A 21,797-nucleotide genomic window follows, 5' to 3' on the forward strand; every position below is an offset into this window, starting at 1 on the left:
AATGATTATGGGCATGTTGTGTGTGTGTGTATTTCAATGATATAAAGCTGTATACAGGAGATCTTGAAATGGAGGACCAGAAACATGCCAAATCTAATCCTTTGTCTTCTCATCCAAGATTGAAGTTAAGTACAAAGAGGAAATAGAAAAAGTGTCAAGAAAAACAAATGAACAAAACCTCCAGAAATCCACCAAGACTGGAGGTCTTGGTAAACTTCTTAGACATTCAGACTTAGTAGTTGTAAGAATCCAGTTCTACAAATGACGACAACTAATATTTTGAAGTTGTCAAATGCTGTTATATGACACATTTTGATAATGTTTCTTCATAGCAAGCCAAAAGAATTATCAACTAGAGATTTACAACTTTATAAAGAATTTTCTAAAGCTCCTCACTATTTATAGTTATAAAATAGTTCTGTGCTTTACTAATCCATCCATCCATCAGTGAAAACTGTTTGAGTTTCTCCCCCACTTTTATACCCACTTTTAAAATTCAGTAACATTCTTGTTTTTTCTTGAGTCAACATCATCTACCTTTGTATGCATAATGTTTTGGTAAGCTTACAAACGTAATTGAAAATTGCTTTCCTTTTTGAAGACTCAGATATTAAAATCAGCCCAGCCCTGTTGAATTATAATCTCTAATATCACATCAGGTTTTAATAAACCTCCTTTTTGCAGAACACATGTGCTTAAGACTTTGTGGAAACCAAATCAGTAGAGAGAAGGGATTACTGTAGATTACTTTGAAATATGCATTGTTTGAAAGAGCCTCTGGTGACCAGCTTTCATGAATGGCTGATTTTACTTGTGGGGCACATTCTCTGGTTTAATTATGTCAGCTTTTTTGTGTGACAAGTACTGTTCTTGTGTGTGCTAAGAAATGAAAGTTTAAAACAAAGTAGACTAGTTAGAAAATAAATTCTGGAAGTGGAACACCATTGGGTGTTTGTAGAATAGAAGTCTAGATGAAACCTTAGGACTTGTCCAACTCTAACTGGCTACTTATAAAGATATTCCATTGACAATAAACAGAAATTTGCCCCAAATGTGCATAGACATAGATCAAAATCTGAGCCTTTTCAGGAAGATTATTTCACAAATATGACAAATAACTATTTAGGGAGATAATATGGCTCTTAAAATTTTCATTCTATAAATTTCTACAGCTTAGAGTTTCATAACGTTTATTCTTTTATAACAGTAGAGGAAAATGTTAGCTTTCATTAGCTAAAACATTTCCCAATTTCTGTCTGGACAATAAACTAAGACAGAAGTCATATTTTAAATTTCAAGTTACTACAAGCCTTTGATGCAAGTAGCACCATGTGAATTAGTAAATTTTAGTGAATTTATGGTTTTAAAAAATCTCTTCAGGAGCTAATCTAAAGACATGAATAAATAATGATTTGAGGGCAAGAAGGTGAGTTTGGGCAAGAATGCCATATATCAAACACATAATAACAAAAATAGACAATTAGCGTTCTTTGTATGGTTTATGGTTAAGATTAATACATTAACTTTCCTAGAAAGTCCTCGAGTTACTCCCTTTGTTTTACTGCAGTATTATTTTCCAAGATTGCAGGCCTGAATTTCACTTGAAATTTTAATAGAGTTGCTCTTTTTATTTGATAATCTGCAGTTATGCAAGTTAATCATTGGGAGATAAGTATACAGCTAAAGGAGAGACGATCACCTGAGGCTAGCACAGGGATTTAGGCACATATAAAGCACACATTTAAGATGATTTTGTCATTAAAAGACTTGGAATTAGCCCTGCTAGGCATGGCTCAGCTGTTGAGCTTTGATCTAGGATCCAAGAGATAGGGGTTTGATTCCAGGTCAGGGCACGTGCAGATTTGATCCCCAGTCAGGGGCGTGCAGGAGGCAGCCGATCAATGACTCTCTCATCATTAATGTTTCTCTCTCTCTCTCTCTCCTTCTCCCTTCCTCTCTCTGAAATCAATAAAGATATATTTTAAAAAATAGACTTGAAATTATATATTAACTGAAGTTTCCAATGCCCCCTTTTTAAAACTCCAGTAATTTCTTTGTTATTCTTCTGGATCTCACTGCACCATTGAAACTGGGGACCTTTGTCAGACCATTTAGACACTTGGTAGCATCTGCTTCAGAAATATCAGCTCCTTCTGGTTCTTTTTGTAATTTTTAGATCACTTTGTTTCCTTTGTTTTGCTAATTCCTGTTTGAAAGAAGTGGGACAAGTCTCAGTCTTAGACTTTTGCATTCTCTAAAATGCCCTTGGTACACTCGCTTTTACATGTTTTAGTTCCTACCTTTGCAGGGCTACATCTAATAACTACATTTCCTGCTCTAGTCTCTCACTTCATTCTTATCGCCACTCAACTCCTATCTATTTCTCCCTCCATGAAATGACAGAGGAAAAACCTAGAAAACTTAAATTTATTTATTTCTACTTTGATAATGCAACAGAGCATTTTTTTAAAAAAATTCAATATAGGCATGAATGAAGTAAAAAATAAAATCTGTCTCTCACCCCACCATACCCCACGGATAACTGGAATTAACAGTTTTGTGAAACGATGACTTTTCAAGTTTCCCTCACAGTGTTGGGGGGAGAAAGGAGAAAGGGAAGAAAGGCAAACATTGTTCAAGGAGGAGCTCATCATTTAACCAAGGATTTTCCCCAAGGTGCTCCAGGTCAAAAATGCAGGCTTCTCAGCTAACATTGGTTGTTGGAAGAGATTTATGATTAGAGGAGTGTAAAAATGTTACTACACCAGAAGGAGACTGTTGTGTCTCTTCTTTGCTTGGAGTCGTAATAAATTAGATTGGGAAAGGGGCTTTCTGGAGATTAACTGTAAATGAACTTTGCAAGCAAGGGGGTTTTTAAAACGAAGAAATTAGCTCCTTCATGGTTTCACATATATCATAATGAAGATAGCACGCCCTGAAAGCTTTCACCAAAGAAAAGAAGTGAGGTTGGGAAATCTGAAAGCCAGAATTAAGGCAAAGGGGCGGTGTGAACTGACCTTAAGAAATGGGAGTATGTAGATTGGCGGTGAGTGTGGGCAGATGTGATCACCAGCTTTTTGCTGGTATAATCCTGTTTTGCTTCACTCTGACCAGAACCTACAAGTGTTCTGGCTAAAGTCAGCTTCTAATAATTGCATGGTGCTGGCCTCATCTCCTTTGCTGCTTTGATTGGTTAGGTGTCCCTTTCTTTCTCTGTCCTAACTATGGAATGCATTGCTTTGTTCTAGAAACAGTTCTTTGCTCCATCCCTGGGAGGTGTATGTTTGTGCTGAGTGGGTGTTTCTGATCCTGCTCCTCATGTGCTTTAGCTGAGCTGTGTAGGCATTAATTTGCAAAATTTGGTGTTATCCTCAGATTTTTTTAAAAACATAGAATGTCATCACTCACTATTAACAACTCCTATGGGACACCAGGCATTTAGAACTTAGGGCAATTTCAAGGCTTTAAGGGGAAAGAAGTGACTGAGAAGTTTGTGAATGGGGCCAGATCCACAGCCTTCAAAATGAAAGTCTGGGCTGAACTGTGGAACCAGGTATACTATGAACAGCAACTCTCAAACCCTTTGGACTCAGGATCCCTTTACATTAGTAACATTTATCGAAGACCCCTAAGGGCTTTTGTTTATGTGGATTATAGCTATTGATACTTAAGACATTAAAGCTGAGAAATTTTAAGAATATTTATTAATCCTTTTGAAAAGAATAATAAATCTATTATATGTTAATATAAATAATATCTTTTGTGAAAAATACCTATATTTTCCAAACCAAAAAAATATTGTTGAGTAAGGTGGCACTTTCTTACATTTTTGCAAATCTTTTTCATGTTTATCTGAATAGAAGAGAGCTGGATCCTGATACCAGCTTCTGCATTCAGTCTTTTGAAAGATGTTGTTTTGGTTGAAGTACAGGAATAAAATTCAGCCTCACATGGATAAGTAGTTGGTAAAGGAGAAATATATTAGTAGTTTCTTCAGATACCTGTACATCTTCTTTGATATTATAACAAAACTTGACAAGTGGTAATTTTTTTTTTTTTTTGTAATTTATTAAAGGTTAGAAGTGGTAAGAAATCTGAAACCATATCAGTGAAAATTTCAGTACTCTACTTTTTTCAAATCCAATGGCCATCTTGCACTTCAATTAAAAGTTTTTACTCATGTATGATTTTGTAGCATTATATTTAGTCATTTGGGAAATATTGGGTCACTGAATTATTCAAATATTCCAAATGTTGACATACTTCATTTTACCATATGAAAAAATAACACTTGTTAATATGCTAATATCAGCACCAATGTCATCAGAAAGGTTTGATGTATCTGGAAGCTGCCAAGCTCACAGTGGCAGACACAAGTTTTCCAAAATTCTGATTTTAACTTGAAAGCTTGATTTCTATCCTTGGCAACAAACACAACAAATCCCGCCAGTTGTTTTCCTTGAAAACACAGTCTCATTTCATTCATTATTTGAGAAAACGCCTGCCAAATATCTAAGCCCAAATAATTCTTTCAAGTAAAAATGGTGTCTAGGGGGAAAGGAGTGTCTAGTTCAGCTTGCAACCTCGTCACACACATGCTTTCCCTCAAGACAGCAGTCTCACCTCCACCGGCTGCAAGGCCTTGCTGGGTACCTCCCATCTCCTGACCCAGAAAACGAAAAAGGAAAGCTGTGCACTCGAAGGTCCGGGTTTAATAACATTAATCATTTCACTGCTTCGTTTTAAGTGAAACTGGCTTTTTTAAAACTATATATGACACACCTTTCATTCGTACTGAGACAAAAGCAGTTTCACCCACCATTGCTCTTACTCCATCAGTGTAAATATCAGCAAAGTAAAAAAAAAAAAAAAAGCAAATAACATGTCAGTATTCTTATCAATATAGTTGTGGCCTTATAGACCCCCCAAAGGATCTCAGGGTGCTTCCAAATTCTCAGATTATAGTTTGAGAACTGCTACAGTGGACAAAGCAGGACACTCAGCATAAGGCCACCTCAGCCTCAGCTGCAGGGACAAGGGACGGTTGGGGAAGACAGCAATCCCCTTAAACCCACTGGGACTCTGAGTGGGGGATGGTACCCAAGCATATGTGAACTCAACTTTCCAGTTGGCTTAAAGTCTTCCAGTCTTTTTTTTTCATTTATATGTGACTTGAAATGTTTAATGTCACATTCAGAGTTTGGGCTTAGTGCCCTAAACAAAGTCCTGTAAACTGTGCACACCGATTGGCCAGAATTACAATTGGTGTTTTCATTCTAGGGCTTGGAGAAGGGTCCTCAAACTCCCTTCCCATGTGTGAGAAAAACCTCTTCTTACATTTCTCCCACTTTCTACTATTTCTCAAGACAAATTGTTAGTCTCTAAGGACACTTGTTGTCCATGGCAAAGTATCCAATTCAAACATTGCATCCCTGTCTCCTTTGTCAAGTTCTGCATTTTGTCTGATGGTTTTTTTCTTCTGCTTCTTTACTTCTTTCCCTTCTGGAGCTGGAAGCCAGGCGGTGAGAGGATGACAGGTTTTAAAAGGTCATTTTTGAATGAATTGAACGTGTGTAGTCCTTGCACAGTGGTGTGTGTTTGTGTGTTTGAGCGAAGGGGGTGGGATAAAGGATGGAGAGCTCCTGCTGCCAGACCTGTTGGAAAGCTCTGTGCCACTCAAGTCTGGGCTTTTCCTTACAAATTCCCTGAATCGATAATAAACTGTGGCAGAAGAAATGCAGGCCTCTCCTGCACCTTCAAGTCTCCAGAAAGGAAGGTCACTTTATAAGTAAAAGAAAATGGAAACCGCCTACTCTGTCTCCCTTCTCTTTATTAGGAAATGATTTTCAATGTAGTTTATATAAGGGACCATTAATGCTAATTTCCTTTTTCCTGAAGGAAGAAGTAAATAAGATAAAGAAAGGAATAGCCGGTAATGTTGATTGGGTTCCAGGGAATGTTATCAGCATCTTAATCGTCAAGAGTTTTCAGTTGCCGGTGTGGCTGGTTAGTTAAACTCCACACAGTGAGTGTGACTGTCCCTCCCAGGTCACTACTGTCCACAGAAGTTGGTTTATACGATAGCAGGTTCCAGAAAGCCCTGCTCACTCTCTTCACACACCCTTGCTGGGCTTGAGAAGTGAGCAAAGTTTGGCTGCTTAGACCCTCTAGGAAATGTCTGTATTTAAAAGAGCCTGGTGCACGCTCTGTGGGAGAAAGCCAGCGTTTGACACCGTATTTCTTTCGTTTTCCTGTCCTTCTGTGCACATATCAGTTTTCTCATGATTTAAAACAAATGCACAGAAACCAAAGAGTTGGTGCAGAACAATCGTAGGCTTCCAGTGTTCAGCATGCCCAGCAATCATTGAAATAACCCTGAGTTATTACCAAGAAAACCTTCCACACTGACTCAGAGCCACAGGAGCAGGAGGTGGCTTGCTGGTTGCTCTGCAGATCATGGAGTCAGGACTGCCTTGCTGCAGACACTAGATTTTTGTTTAAAAACCTATTTCTTGTTGAGTTGCTCTTTCTCTCTCTCTCTCTCTCTCTCTCTCTCTCTCTCTCTCTCAGTAATTACAGGCTGCAGAATGAAAAGCATTAAAGCTGTTTATAAAACAGCTCATAAAGTTTAAAATAATAGGGTTGTGCGTGTTTATGTAAACAAAATGCTGTGTGTGGCTGGGGTAAACAGTACACAGGCTTTCCTCTTTCTCGGCCCATGCCACCCTCCAGAATTTAAGGCATGGAAGTGAGTGAGCGATGGAAGCCCCTCCTTCCTGCTGCATGATCCTCACACTTAATTCATTATGTTTATTTATCTGATGCCAGTTTATTGCTGCAGATCAAAATACAGACCCTCAGGTGTGTGGGGACAGAGGAGCTGAAGAAGGGAGCTGCCACTTAGTTAATTTTAGGGCAGTCTAAATTCACATACAGACTTTGCACCATTACATCCGAGAAACAGATTTTTTTTTTTAATGAGCCCTTTGCCATCTCTCAGAAGTCCAAGAGAAAAGCTCCAGGTTAGTGTTCCAAAGCGAAAGGGGCATTTCCAGCCCTTTCAGACTCTCTCCTCTTGTGCAGACTGGCAAAGCTTTTGCAGTGCTCCCTCTGGATTTTATTTATTTTCTAACGTGGGAGAGTAGCCTCTAACCCCCAACCTTGGAGCCAATCAATCATTTCGCTTTGCAGGTTTAGATCTGCGGCAGCAAAGCACAACCTCTGTGCTGGCGGCGCTGCACCCGGTCCTGATAATAGTGAGGCTGGTGCTGACAGTCAAAGGAGGGCTCTGTCCCCGGAGGCGCCAGTGCCCTGAGGACGCGGGCTGGACAGAGGGACCGGCCTCGCTCCGAGGAAGCGCCTCTTCCCCTGGTGATTGATGGAGGACAGTTAGGAGGTTTTCAGAGGCTGGGAAAAATTGCCCTCCTTTCTATGAGGTCTTTGTCAGCAGAAAGAACTCTCCTGGGTAGTGAGTGACATAATGCAGATGACAAATGACAGCTTTGCTTTGCATTCTACTCCATAAGTACTCAATATCTTACGCAGGTGAGTTCGCGCTCCTCCAACACGCCCCCTCGTGCCAGACAGCCCCCCAGATGTGCTCTGCAGGTGCACTGTGGTTGCGCAGGCACCGCTGGCTCTTCCTGACCCGGCCATTAGTTTTTTGGGGGATGTTTCAAGTACAATTAGGGTGTGAGTGGGGATGATACTTTTAGCACTGTTTATGGAGCTGATTATGGAATGAAGAAATTTAAGTCATTTGTTAGCAGTTCTGAATGTTAATTCTGTTCCTCCGTTTTGGAGTGCAGATGAAAAAAATATGCATATATATATATATATTACATATGGATATATGTGTATAATATGTATATATTATATTATGCTGTTTTAAGAGACTAATTCAGACCAAAAATCTGTTTCAAAATCCTTGACCGCTATTTTCTCTGTATCTTTTTCTCCCCCTTCCAGGACCCCATCTACAGATGTTCTGAACGCCTCTGAGTAGAGAAATTGAGTTTTCAACCAGGATACCCAATTCAAGGTATTAGCTCTTGTCAGAAAGCTTTTGCATTCGAGCCCTGTGTTGGAAGTGATAGTTTGGCAATGAACTGAAATAGGAAAAGTTGGAAGGAGAATAAAGGACAGTTTGCAAAATTATTAAGTGCTTAATGAAAAACGACGCAGCGCCTGCGAGGGTTTGCCGCTTCTGACTCATGTGCAGCCCTTTCCCCGCCAGCCCATGTGCCGGGTCTCACTTAGCTGAGCCCCGTTTTCTGCAACTGTGTTTGGGATTTGGATTTCATTTCAGTCTCTCCCTCTTGCTTTCTCTCTGACTGCTCAGACCTGCAGAAACCAGGAGGCTGAGACCTTTTGTCGATTTTGCTACAGTGGAGCAAACATAATGAAGTATTCCTGCTGGGCTCTGGTTCTGGCTGTCCTGGGCGCAGAACTGCTGGGGACTGTCAGATCCACTGTGAGATCCCCGAGGTTCAGAGGACGGATACCACAGGAACGCAAAAACATCCGCCCCAACATTATTCTTGTGCTCACCGATGACCAAGATGTGGAGCTGGGTAAGACCCCTGATTTTCTGATTGTTAGTCTTCAAGTGATTTGATGACCTGTCTCATGATCAGTAACCGTCAGCGAACATTTGGGGTTTTGGCACTGAATTATACCATCTTAACCAACGACCTGATTTATAAAATGAACTTGTATTGAGTAGAAGAAGGCATTTGGTTTGTGTTTCAACATTACTTTTCTGGTCTTAAACTTTTGAAACAGCCTGGAGAGGGGTCTCAGAGAACAGGATGGAGGAAGGGAGGAAGCCCAGATTAAATATTATAGAAGTCAAGGATTTGATGGTAGTTCTTGGAAACTCTTGGTCAAAAATGTTAAAAAAACATTTGGGCAAAGTTGTTTCAAAGAGTATGAGGTTATACTGGAATTCTATGCAATATATATGAGCAAAGATATATATTAGAGGAACTTTCAATGGTTTATTAGTATTAAGTGAATGATTTATTTACAGCTTGTAATAATTGTTAGGTAATTGAAATTTACAGTATTCTACATATCTTCCAGTAGTAATTCACTGCTGCCACCTTATATGTGATGCTTTTCTGAAGACTTAGCTCATCTGGTTTAACTCTTGAGCACTTAGAGAACCTGCCAAAATCTGGTGTTTCCAGCTTAGCTTCTGATCATCTGATTGGGTTTCTCATCTTACCTTCCAAATTGGCCCAGCCCCGTGGTCTTGTCTGTAAGCCTAGAGTTAAGTTCTTCCAGGTTACCCCTTATTTCCAAATTCCTCAAGCATCATTCAGCTAAGCTTATCTGTCCGTCACACTCAAGTCGACGTCACTAGTATCTTTTAGACGTGGCACTGGCAGAGCGCCGCCTTCTTTACAAAATTCCTCTGGCTTAGGGTTCTTGAGGCTAAAACTCTCCATGCTGGAACTTGATCTACATGGAAGAGAACTTCGATTTCCAATTTGAAACCAAACCATGGAATTCTATCAAAGTACCTCCTTGGGTTCAGCGGAAGCAAATGCAGCAGCCAGCAGGGGTAATGATTGTTGAGGTTGAGCCACAGAGTCTGCTCTTTCTCACTTCACTTTTGAAACGGGAGTATAGATTTTCAGGCAATAGGCCATCGTGAAACATCTTGCAGATATGACTTTAGTATGTGGCTGGTGGTTTCAGGTTTTAATCACTTACAGAGCAAGTAAAATGATGTGAACACGTTTGAATTTGCCTTGCTTAACATCTCTCATGTCCATCCTTTTTGCTAAAGCCAAGATCTATAGACCTTCCTTCCCAGCTTTTTCTCTCTTCTCTGCAAGCAAATGAGCTCTGGACCACCTGGCTCCTGCCTGTGTCTGTGAGGCTACTTTCCTTCCCCCCACTTGGTTCTGTGTTTCATGGAAACAACTGACACTTCCCTGAAGGTATCAGGTGGTTTCATCTCCCTCACCTGTGTTTCATGCCTTTGCACATCTTGTCCTTACTGCCCTTTTCCCTTTTCTCCACCTAGAGAAGCCCTATCTGTTCTTCATGACCCAGTTCAAATGCCTTGCCCTCCGGGAGTCTCCCTTCACCGAAACCATCTTCTGCTCCACCAGGATCGATGGAGCTTTCCTTTGCCCCACCTTGGACATGCCTCCAGTGTGGCCTTAATCCCCCGTGTGCTTCTGTGCTTGTCTCTTCCACTTGACTGAGAGCAACTAGAGGGCAGGGGTGTGTTTTGTTTATGTTGCAGTCCTGATGCTGTGACTGTGCTAGAAATACAGTAGGTGCTAAATAAACTTGAAATAGACCCACACAGGTCTGAAAAAGCTAAGATAATTTCCAGAAATGATATATACAGGTATCTATCATGACCTATTAAGTGTATAGTCCCTTGTCTTTAAAATAAATTAAGGAATTGCTCAATAAATTTTGAACAGAATTCAGATTTTCACCCTTATCCTATAGTTAATTAACTCATTCAATAATTATTTACTAAAAAATTACTAAGTACTGGCCTCTACTGGAGGTACATGGATATAAAAGTAAACAGTCATAGACCAGGATATAAAAGTAAACAGTCATAGACCAGGTTCAACCAACCCAGTTTTTTCTTATATATTTACCTTAACCTCTTTCCTTCATTTTTCTGGCCGGATACTGTACTAAGCAATCACCCATTTAATATTCACAATAACTCAGTAATGAAGCCTAGAGGAGTCATGAAGGCTGTGGTCAGCTAGTAAATGGTGAAACTAGGACATGTATTAGGTCTGGATCTCCACAGCTACACACGTAACCATGATCCTTTCCATCAATCAGTCCATCAACCAACATAAGAGCCCTTCCTAAAAACAACCTGTAAATGCTTAGTAATGTGCCAAGTTCTGAGAGAGATAACAAAAGCATATGATGGGTCTTTTAACCTTGTTGGCAAAATAAGTTGGTGATGAACCACAGTGAACTGTGGATAAAACATTTAGAGAAAACCTTTCACAGCAGAAAGTCTATGTTCTTGGTAGATTTGATGGAGATTTTGCTTAGCCTTTTGAAGTGTTCTCATAATTTTTTAAGAACCTTACTGCTCTAGACTGTAGTTGTTTTGGTGACGGTTGTTTTTTTTTTACTATCTTAACCATTGTTTTAAATGTATAGTTCAGTAGTGTTAAGTACATTCACATTGTCGTATAACCAATCTCCAGAACTCTTTTCATAAAATTAAAATTCTATACCCATTAAACAATAACTCCCCATACTCCTAGCTCCTAGCAACCACCATTCTTTCTGCCTCCATGAATTTGACTGTTCTGAGTACTTTATATCAGTGAATCATACAGTATTTGCCTTTTTGTGACTGGTTTATTTCATTTAGCATAATGTCCTTCCTCAAGATTTATCCATATTGTGGTATATATCAGAATTTACTTCCTTTTGAAGAATGCATATAATTCAAGTGTGTATATAGATCACATTTTGTTTGTCCATTCATCTGTTAATAGAAATTTGAGTTGCTTCCACTTTTTGACTATTGAGAACAATACTACTATGAACACAGGTATGTACATATCTCTTTGAGACCCTGTTTTCAATGCTATGGAGTGTATACCCAGAAGTGGAGTTGATAATTTGATAATTTTATTTGAGAAACTGCCATAGTGTTTTCCATAATAACTTCACCATTTTACTTTCCCATCCATGGTGCACAAGGGTATCTATTTCTCCACATCCTTGCTAATATTTGTTATTTTCTGTTTTTTTATAGTAGCCAGCCTAATGGGTATGAGGTGGTGTCTCATTGTGGTTTTGATATGGCTGGATTTGGTTTTGTTTTGTTTACTTACATATAATTATGTTCAAGTGCTTGAATAAATCTTCACCAAAACAAAACTTTTTGCACCTGTAGTACTCCAGACAATTGTAGCTACTGTGCCTCCAGAAATATATAATGGACTTAGAAAAGGCTTAAAAAAGCAATTTGGAAAATTGTAATAGAATACTTTTCTTTTGGGGAGGGAAATAAAATAACTCTACTTCTTTGTCTGGAAAGACAAAGGCTGAGAAGGGTTTTAATCAAAGTTTATGAAATCAAGCTGGGAAGGAATGCTCTCATACAGGGAGAATGGGGGCCACTCCTTCAATTCTGTCTGAGAACAAATAAAATAAACTACTACCTGGTCAAGGGAGTAAGACATATAAGGAATTCATTAATAAAAGTGCTAGAACCTTGCATGTGGGCAAGGCTTTATCTTTTCCAAAGAACATTTGTTCTCATTATTGCATTTAATTGCCCTCCCACCCAAGTTGGGTAGGTGGAACAAAGATCATTATTCCAGGAGAAAACTTAATTATGTGAAGAGATTAAATGAGGTCAGTGGTCCTGTTATTTCTGGATTTATTTTTTTCTACAACTTAAGAAGTTGCTCAGGTTGTGCCTACACCTATAAATAGTTTAGGTTTTTAGACTAAGCTAACAGATGGAAGATTAACACTTTCTAAGCTAGGAAAACATTCATGGACAGGATCAACAGGAAGTTTGGGATGATGGTACCTCTGGGAAAGGAGTGGTAACCAAGAACATTGACAGTATCCACCTTTTATTTTAAAATTTAAAAATATATCTGAAGCGATTATGATGTTAAGTTTTGATAAAGCTGGGAGACCTGTTGTTTATACTATTATATCCCTGTATTTGAGATATTTTATGAATCAAAAACAAGAAAATCATAAATGCTATGGGACTACCCAAACTTTCAAGGACTAGAATCAAAGAGATTAGAGTCTAAATCTTTCCCAATGCTTCCTTGGTGCCACTCTGAGAAATAAAATATTGAACTGATTGGACCATTGATCTGACTCACTGTGGCATTCCTTATATTCTTATGAAATTGGGCTATGCTAACATCTTAGTAATAATGCTGACCCCACCAATGCTTCTCTTTGATCATAGTGGAATTGAGAAACCATAAATACATGGAAATACCTTGTTTCTTTACAGCAGAGGTCACAAATGGGATCTATAGTGCAGAGCTAGCCCATAGCTGTTTTTTACTTGACCAGCATACTTTTTAAGATCAAGGAAACATTTTAAAAATCAGGTGATTGCATATTTTTTTAAAAATCTAGATTTCTACTTTTCTTAAATTCAGAAGAATGAGGGTTTGCATTCCTATGAGGCAGCCATCCATTAGATGCCCCCTTAAGTGGATCATGTCTTGCCCTGGTCATCATGGTCCCAACTCTCCATGACTCCCAACACTTAGACCAAGAAGTAGTTGGCATTTATCATTCTGCCCATACTGTGGTTTTCCAAGCCAGGGAAGAGTTCTGTCCACCCATCTCTCTATTGAATGTGAAAAGACAATTCCTCATGATTTTCTTCTATCTGCAGGGGTTCTTTCTCTGTCCTACCTTCTCTGTCCAGCTCTGTAGACCTTTAATTTCCAACTCCTTAAGAAACTAACTTCTACTTTTAATGGCCTTTTGCTCTTTGGGGCTGGGGGGGGGGTGACAATGAGTCCTAGTAACTGGAAACATTCCAGACAGATTTCTTATCTGCTTCTTGGTCCCTTCTTTCCCCAATTTGATTTTCCTCCTCTGGTTTTAGCTGAAGCACCTGTTTTTTTCCTTCCAATTCCATAGTTGGGGTAGAAGAAGGTGTACTGTTGTATCATGTTATTTTTCTTAAGCTTTCAGAATCAAACTATTCTATAGACCAATAAAACCATTTTTAATATGAGAAATATCAGTGTTTAAGGTTCCATACTGCATGAAGAAATATCAGTGATGTACTCAGTACTGACCATTTATATAATGAAAGCACTAACCTTTCTTTATCACTAAACAATGACATCTAGAAACAACCGTGTACAACTAATAAAAGTTGTATTTGCTTGTCACTCATCAAGCCATGATTGTTACAATCCTCATGGGGATGTGTCTCTTTAGAAAAGCAGGTGTGTATGAATCCCACATACCTGGGATTTCCTTAAGGGATGGTGATGACAATAGTTGTCATTGAATTTCGAATTTTGTGAGTTTTCCTGGGCATGATAAATAGTTTTCCTGGGCTAAGATTGTTGAATCAGGAAAGGTAAAACTTTGCTGTAAAGTTTAACATGTAAATAAAGTAATTCAAGCTCTTTATGTGATTCTGGTAAAGTCATTCACTTTAGTGGGACATTTTCTTTTCAATCTTTTCATGCAGATGGGAATAAATAAGTTGGAGTGTGTAGAATGATTTAAAATCTTGGTCGTGGTTCCTTCCAGCCCCAATAACCTATCACTTAGTCCATCCAAAGGACTCCTCTTAGAGCCTCGGTTTGCAGCTCCACCAAATTTGCAAACCTGGTTGATACTACAGGATTCCCGGAAGACTGCCACTTCTCCCCTCCCAGTCACCGCTGTCTTAGCAGCATCCTGGTCCACAGCCAATGCTGTCACAGCCTCCCCACCCCTGCAGGAGCAACAGCAGATGTCCCCAGTCCCAACCTGGAACCCTGGCCCTGGGACAGCTTTTCTTAGCAATCCTGAGACTCAGCTGTGGTTTGAACCTTCCCTGTCCTCAAGCCCGCTCAGTCAGCAGTGCCCCTATGCCAGCTACTGGACCTAATTTCAGTCCCTTCATTGCACCCCTGTTAGGCTCCCACCTCACAGGACAACTATAAACCATAAAGAAGTCAGGCTTCTTGCTTAAAGGGAGAGGGCAGTTTGTGTGGTTGGGGAGAGAATTGATATTTTTAACTGTAAGCCAGCATTAACATTTAAAGTCTTAAAGACTAGAAAAAGTAGTTGACCTCTGTCTTAGTCCATTCGGGCTGCTATAACAAAATACCTTTTAGAGACTGGGTGGCTTAGTGGCTTATAAACAATATGTGTTTATTTCTCACAGTCTAGGGGCTGAGAATTGCAAGATCAAGGTGCCTGGTGTCTGATGATGACCCATTTCCTGTCCATAAATGTCTGTCTTTTCACTGTGTCTTTACTTGGCAGAGGAACAAGGGAGTTCTCTGCAGTTTTTTTTTATAAGGGCACTAATTCCCTTCATAGAGGCTCTACCCTCATGACCTAATCACCTCCCAAAGGTCTTACCTCCTGATACCTTCACTTGGGGCCTTAGGTTTCAACATATGAATTTTCAGGGACACATTCAGCCTGTGGTGACCTCTCCACTCTTTTTCCAGCCTTTGGAATTGAGATGTGGATTACAGAGAGGGAGATGGGAAAAGCAGGAGAAAACTAAGCATGGGGTTGAGGTGAGTACAAAGTGAAACTGTGGCCCTGTGCCATTGTTCCTCAGCAACCCTGTGAACTAGGCGAGGGAACTCTTGTTAGCTCCATTTTACAGGTGAAAACACAAATGATAAGAGGGTAAGTGATGTGCTCAAGCCAGTCTGCGGCAAAATCAGGTGTTGTCCCAGAAGTTCAAGTCCAAGGCTCTTTCTCTTCCCATTCTTATTCTCCTAAACCCTGTTGTGGGAATATTCTCATGAGTCTCCCATTTTAAGCTTCATATCATTCCTATGAAATAATTGTTCTGATAACTGTGAACTGGCACAATTTGCATTTTAGGCACCGAAGGCCTGAAACCCAACCCAAAGAGATGAGGAACTTCAACTTAAAACAAAGGACATTGTTGCCCTTCCAACAGTAGGACAGGACATTGTCCCATGTATTCCTGTCAACAGGTGTAAATGCATAATTATGAGTTTATTACAGAATAGTTTTTGGTAGTTTCCCAATGAAAAATCAGCGGTGCCATCACATGGCAGTAGATGCTATGCAAGACAGTGTTATTGACCACCAGTAATCACTGCACAGCCATAAAAAAGAAGGTGCTTTGTTCTTACCACACTAGTGCGTGCTAGCTCAGCAGAGGGAAGAGATATGATTCCTGCACTCATCCTCTGCATCTAGCCAGGGAATCCACTGAAACCAGAGGCTGTGTTTGACACCAGCGTGGCTGTCAGCTACTGAAGACAGACCCATCTTCAACCCACTCACCCTTCACGTGGGGCCTAAGCTACTCAGATTCCTTCAGCCCTTAGGAAGACAGGAGGCAAGCATTAGTGTCTGTTAGTATCTCCCCTAAGAGGTCAGATGAAGCAACATATGAGACTACAGAAAAGGAGGCATATCTTGACTGCAAGCAGACATCATTTCTGTTTCTCTGTCTTGAAAATATCAATGTCACAGCCAGTGCTCAGCCTCATGAGCTGAAGAGATGATCTCTGGAGCAGGCTGCCTGTATTTGCATCTGGGCTCTGTGTGGCCTTATGCATGTTACTTAAGCTTCTACACCACAGTTTTAATATCCATAATATGGGAATAATTAATAATAGCACCTCTACAAAGGGTTATTGTCAGGATTAAATTAGTTGATGTATGAGGAACACTTAGAGGAGAACCTGAGAATAAGTATAAAATCAGTGTTTTCTCTTTCTGTCTACAGCATCTTACAGCCTTGGACATGGTCCAAGCTACTTCAGTTACTTAAAACAAGGCAGCCACGGAAGTCTCTTCCAGCTGTAGGCTTCCCTGAGTCTGTGTCCAGCCTAGAATACTTCTCAAGTGTGGTCCACAGACACCAATCTTGTTAGAAATGCAAGTTCTTGGGCCCTTCCCTGCTCTTACTAAGTCAGTATCTTAGGGTGGGCTTAAAATCCTGTGATTTAACATATTCTCTAGGTGATGTTTAAAGTTGGGGAAGGATTATCTCAGAATCTTCTCTTTACTGAGAAGTTTCAAGCCAGGTGTCCATTTTCAGGAACCCCAGTGATGGAGCTGCAGTGATCAAGGTGACAGCGGGATCCTAATGTCTTCATAGATCCCTTTGACATTGGGACTAGTTGGAAGCAGAGCATTGGCAGGGATTGCTAAGGATACTTACAATAAAGCAAGTCCTGGCTGGAGCAATTCCAGAGATTTGCATTGGGCTAAGTTTTAGCCTGTTTTCATATTATTTGACCTTAGATCAGATTTCTACCTGCCATCCCATATTTGCAGTCCAAATGAGTCTATAAACTGGAGATTGTAGCTTTGTGATTCATGACCTTCAAAGATATCTTCCAGCTGAATTTTTTTTGAAAATTTGAGTCCAGCATAAAAGAAATTCTGGGAGTTCATTATTTGGAATGAAGAGATTATCAGTATCAGGCAATAAAAATTCATCAACAATATTTACTGAGTTTTTCCAAAATTCAGGATATTACAGTAAGTAAACACTGTGATATCTAAAGAAGAGAGAAGACTAAGTGACAGACTTCAGCATGTACCTGTCTCTCTCCCACACCCATATCCCTAGTCATCTGTTCACCTCCAGCATGCTTCCCCCTGTCGGATCAACCAACACAAGTACAAAATGCAGCATTCCTAAAATGAACTTCTTTTATCTATGGGGCATGTTTCCTTTTAGTTATTTTTTGGCCAACAGTGAAATAATTATTTTTTCAGTCTCTTTTTTTCATGCTGAAAACTTTGAGGTATTAGTGAACTCAGCCTTCTGATGCATTACAAAGTCTCTTGGATCTGCTTTATAGAGTTGCTCTATTCTAGCGACACGTTCCAGTTCAGGTTCTTATCATCTCATGGCCTGGTGGCTTCAGTGACCTATTGGCTGTACGCTTGACAGACCAGCCTATTCCTTCCTCTGCACGTACCCCTATTGCCACAGCAACACCCTCCAAAGACTTTTTTCTGACCATGTTGTTCATGCCTTTGGCAAAGACCCTACTCCGCCTTTATTTTGTCCATTCTATCCCTTCCAAATATCTCTACCCAGCCTCCAGCCCTTTGCTCACTCTGCCTCCCACATTTCAAGAGAATTCCTCATATTCTTTTTGATTCCAGGAAACCGATGTGGTGTAGTCATCGCTCCGCTTCTTAGCATCCACCCCAGTCTCCCAATAATCCACTTCACCCATCGCACATCTTCCTCCCCCCTTCGTTTGCCCTCAACTCTTGTTTCAGGACCCTTGTTTCACATTCACTCCAGGCACTGCTTCTGCTGTATCTGCACTCTTATGTGTGCATTGCTTTGCAAATAGCCCCAAGGATTTTTATAAGTAGTTTTTCTTCTAGGTAGTTTACTACTGAAGACCAGAGGCAGCAAAGAATTTTCCACTTCCTTTGTTAATGCTTCACTTGGGGACCAGGCCAAAGTACAAGACTGATAACATGTTCAGCATTAAATGGGTGCTCCTGACATGTCATTCACTGTTTACAAAAAGGTTGCGGGATCCCCTGAAGACACCCAGAAGGGAAAAAGCGGTTGGGATCCTCCTAAGTGAAGCATATTTTAAGGAGCACTAATGAGACCCAATTAGAAACCCTCCTCCTGGTGTTTCATGTGAATGGTAAAAGCTGGTATGTGAAAAAATTAGGAACACTGTGGCTTTTTGGACGGTGGCACACTTCTCTTCTGCTGTGAATGCTCGCCTGGTTTGCATTACGATTTCCTTCCTTGCTGGAAAACTACATAGACTTTCTCCCTTTCTTTGGAAGAAGTGGGACCTGTTGGAAATGTGAGGCTCCAGGATTCAAATGCACTGGACTTGGCTTGGTGCTCTGTAGTGCATTTCTTGACAAGTCCTGAAAAGACCATTGAATTCTGGCCTGTGCTTTTCTCTGCAGTATTTGGATGGGTTTCAGCTGCAGTGTTTGGCTGGATAGAATAATCGAAATAGGACTTTTTTTTCTTCTTCAGCAATCTCATGTTACCATTTCTTCTTTTACTGTTAAAATGGAATATTTTTCTACCACACAAATACTTTTGAGTGCACTAGAAGCATAGCTCTCTCACAAGCAAACAACCTGTCTTTTAAAATTACATGTAAACAGGTGAAAATATAAACTGGTAGTGCTATCCTCATGGGAAGACTGGCATTTGGGGAGTTTGCTAGAGGATACCAAGTAACACTGATTTTTTAAAAATTAAATGCAGGCATTTTAGAGGGACTTTAACTTAGTAGAAAAAATATTTTCCTGTTTTATTTCATATGATTAAAATACTATATCTAGTCATTGCTGCAACATCTCCAGCACTGTACATGTGTGGTGGGCTGGGAGGCCGATGCTCTGTGTAACAAGCTATCGGTCTCTGTACCTTTCAAAGGGCACTGGCCTTTGAATCTGCTCTGTATCTAGAATTCTAGCTTTAATTATCGGATTAGCCTGCTTTTTTTCCATTGTGATTAAGGAAGGGAGAAGCTGAAATGTGTTTATGATTGTGCAAAATACTTGAGATGGTAAGATTCCAAATGTTTTAATTTTGTTCTGGAAATGAGAGCTGGCCAATTTATAGACTTCTTCAAGCCAAGAGAAGGAAATGAATAAATCAGGGAAACAGAGTCACTGAGTGACAAGACGTAAATGGCTGTTCGTGTGGTGCACTCTGCTAAACAACGCTGGGCTTGTGCCTTCCAGGGTCCCTGCAGGTCATGAACAAAACGAGAAAGATTATGGAACATGGGGGGGCCACCTTCACCAACGCCTTTGTGACCACGCCCATGTGCTGTCCCTCCCGGTCCTCCATGCTCACGGGGAAGTATGTGCACAACCACAACGTCTACACCAACAACGAGAACTGCTCTTCACCCTCCTGGCAGGCGATGCACGAACCTCGGACCTTTGCTGTGTATCTTAACAACACTGGCTACAGAACAGGTAAAGGGTGACCTTTCTGGCCCATGACCCTTTGCTAAAATGTCTTAGACACAGGAAAACGCAGCGTGTAATGAAATAGATGAAGTTCCAATAAGCTCCTAAGTGGAAGAATTTAGGCTGTTCTTTTCTGTATCAGTATTGGCCCCATCCCTCACTTTTTCACTCCAAAGGGCGTACCAATAAGAGATCCCTTAGGAGGAAGTCAGGAAGATTCTCAGTGGACATGTTCGGAAAGTGTTTTACCCATCAAAGCACCCAGCAACTGGAATTTTCCAAGACAACCTACAACAGATGAGTTTTCAGCCCATTTGCCTGCTTACCTCAACCTCCCAAATCTCAGCATCATGGCACAGCCTCAGGCTTGTCTTAGACGTTGGTAAATTTCTGTTGATTGTTTCAGTAAGAAATCATCAACTGCTCAACCCCCACCTCCAGGGTCTGGGACACAGTAGGTGATCACGATCATTTATTGAATTAATAAATCACTGAATGAATAAACAAATGATGTGTACCTTATTGGTGCATTTATTTATTCATTCATAATGTAGTAAGAGTTGGAGTTTCTTTAGCTTAAGTTTTGGCCATTTTTAGGTCTCAAATGTTCACCTCCATCTTCCAAGGAAGGAAGGCAATTGCTCTACCTCCTGTCCTTGTTTAACCTACATAGGGCAAGAGGAAGGTTTGGGTTAGTTGGTCTTTTGAAAATTGGGGACCTCTCTCAAGAAAGGTCATCAACATCATGCCAGTCTTTCTAAGAAAAAAGCAATGGTCCTTCTAGTAAGGTTGCCCCCCACACCCTTCACCAAAGCTTTACTCTCCCAGCATTTAGATGCCTTCAGCATTTCTTCATGAAAAGAAACAAGAATGTTTCTAGAGGGGCCCCAGTGAAAAATAGATTTTTCAGTACCACCTAGACTTATTCATAAGAATTAATGATGTTACCATTAAGGCTTGTTGGAAATGATTTTACAGTTTCTCTATTCTGAAGATTTAAAAATAAAGGATTTCAGATAAACGTATTCTGTTAAATCTCTTCAAAAAATGAAATTAACCTTTCCACTGATCTCAGGAAACACGTGGCTATTTGCTTCTTTGCAGAGCACCCCACAGGCACTTAATCCTTGTTATTTATGGATGAAAATATTCATTGGGAATACGGCAGCATTGTCGTTCACAAACATCTCAAGATAGCCGCTCACAGAGGAAGCTCCTCCCATGTATCCCAAGGGTGTTTGCTGATGCTTAGGAAAGAAACTAGGTTACTCAGAGCGCCTCATCCAGACTGGTTCTCACATAAGTGATTTAAATTTATAGCACCTTTCATCTGAGAGCTCTAAAGCAATTTGCAAATCCATCAAGTATCCCTGTAGGGTTTATAGCCAGCAAATGTACTTGGCTCTGCTTTATGACTGAGGTCGGGATTTCAAAAATTGTGTGACCAGCTCAGTAACAAAATCAGCATTGGTCCCCTAATGCCTGGTTCCTGATTTTAACCACCCAATTTTGTTTTGTTCCTGGAAAATGTTGTATGAGATCAGGGCCTTTCAGCTCCCAGGCTCCCTATAATTTAATCCCTAGCAATGGACATGCAGCTTGAAGGGTTGGGACTCTTACCATATCCAGAGAGCTGTGGACTAAGTCCGTGATAAGGTAAGATGCTGGGTGGCTCAGAGCACCCTGCCAGGACTTAGAGCCGTCAGCTAGGGTTTGTTCATTTGTTTCAGGGCTAAACCAAGAAAGAGGGAAAAGAAGGTAAGTTCTGGAAGCGTGGTATGCAGCAATGTGACTGTAGCTGACAAAATTGTATTTTGTACTTGAGATTTGTAAAGAGGGTAGATCTTTGGTCTTCTCACCACAGAGGGAAAAATAGAAAATTGTAAAGGTGTGAGGTGATTGATATGTTCATTGGCTTGGAGGTGGTGAATATTTCACAATGGTTATATATATTGGGCCATCAGGTTGTATACCTTAAACATATACAATTTCTCATTGTCAATTATATCTCAATAAAGCTGGGTGGGTGGAAAGAAAGGGGGAGAAGGGAGAAATTAGCTACCCTACACCAGCCATTTTAGCTAAGTTTTTTCACCTAGTTCTTACAGAAACCCTGAAAGAAAGGATTTGCCCAT

The 21,797-nt window shown here is 40.3% G+C and overlaps 1 protein-coding gene across 6 annotated transcripts in view; it reads left to right on the forward strand.

The window, feature by feature from the left end:
- SULF1 (sulfatase 1) overlaps positions 1–21,797 on the forward strand; it is a 136,758-nt gene that overhangs the window by 67,995 nt on the left and 46,966 nt on the right. For all 6 annotated transcript variants that reach the window (XM_087825427.1, XM_087825430.1, XM_087825426.1 and 3 more), the window contains 3 exons: positions 7,969–8,041; positions 8,342–8,573; positions 19,429–19,668. In XM_087825427.1, coding sequence (XP_087681553.1) covers positions 8,402–8,573; positions 19,429–19,668 — 412 coding nt within the window. In that variant the 5' untranslated portion in view covers positions 7,969–8,041; positions 8,342–8,401. The remainder of the gene's footprint in view (positions 1–7,968; positions 8,042–8,341; positions 8,574–19,428; positions 19,669–21,797) is intronic.

This window comes from Miniopterus natalensis, chromosome 16 (genome assembly GCF_054644295.1).
Source record: "Miniopterus natalensis isolate mMinNat1 chromosome 16, mMinNat1.hap1, whole genome shotgun sequence".
In the NCBI taxonomy this organism is placed as follows: Eukaryota; Metazoa; Chordata; class Mammalia; order Chiroptera; family Miniopteridae; genus Miniopterus; species Miniopterus natalensis.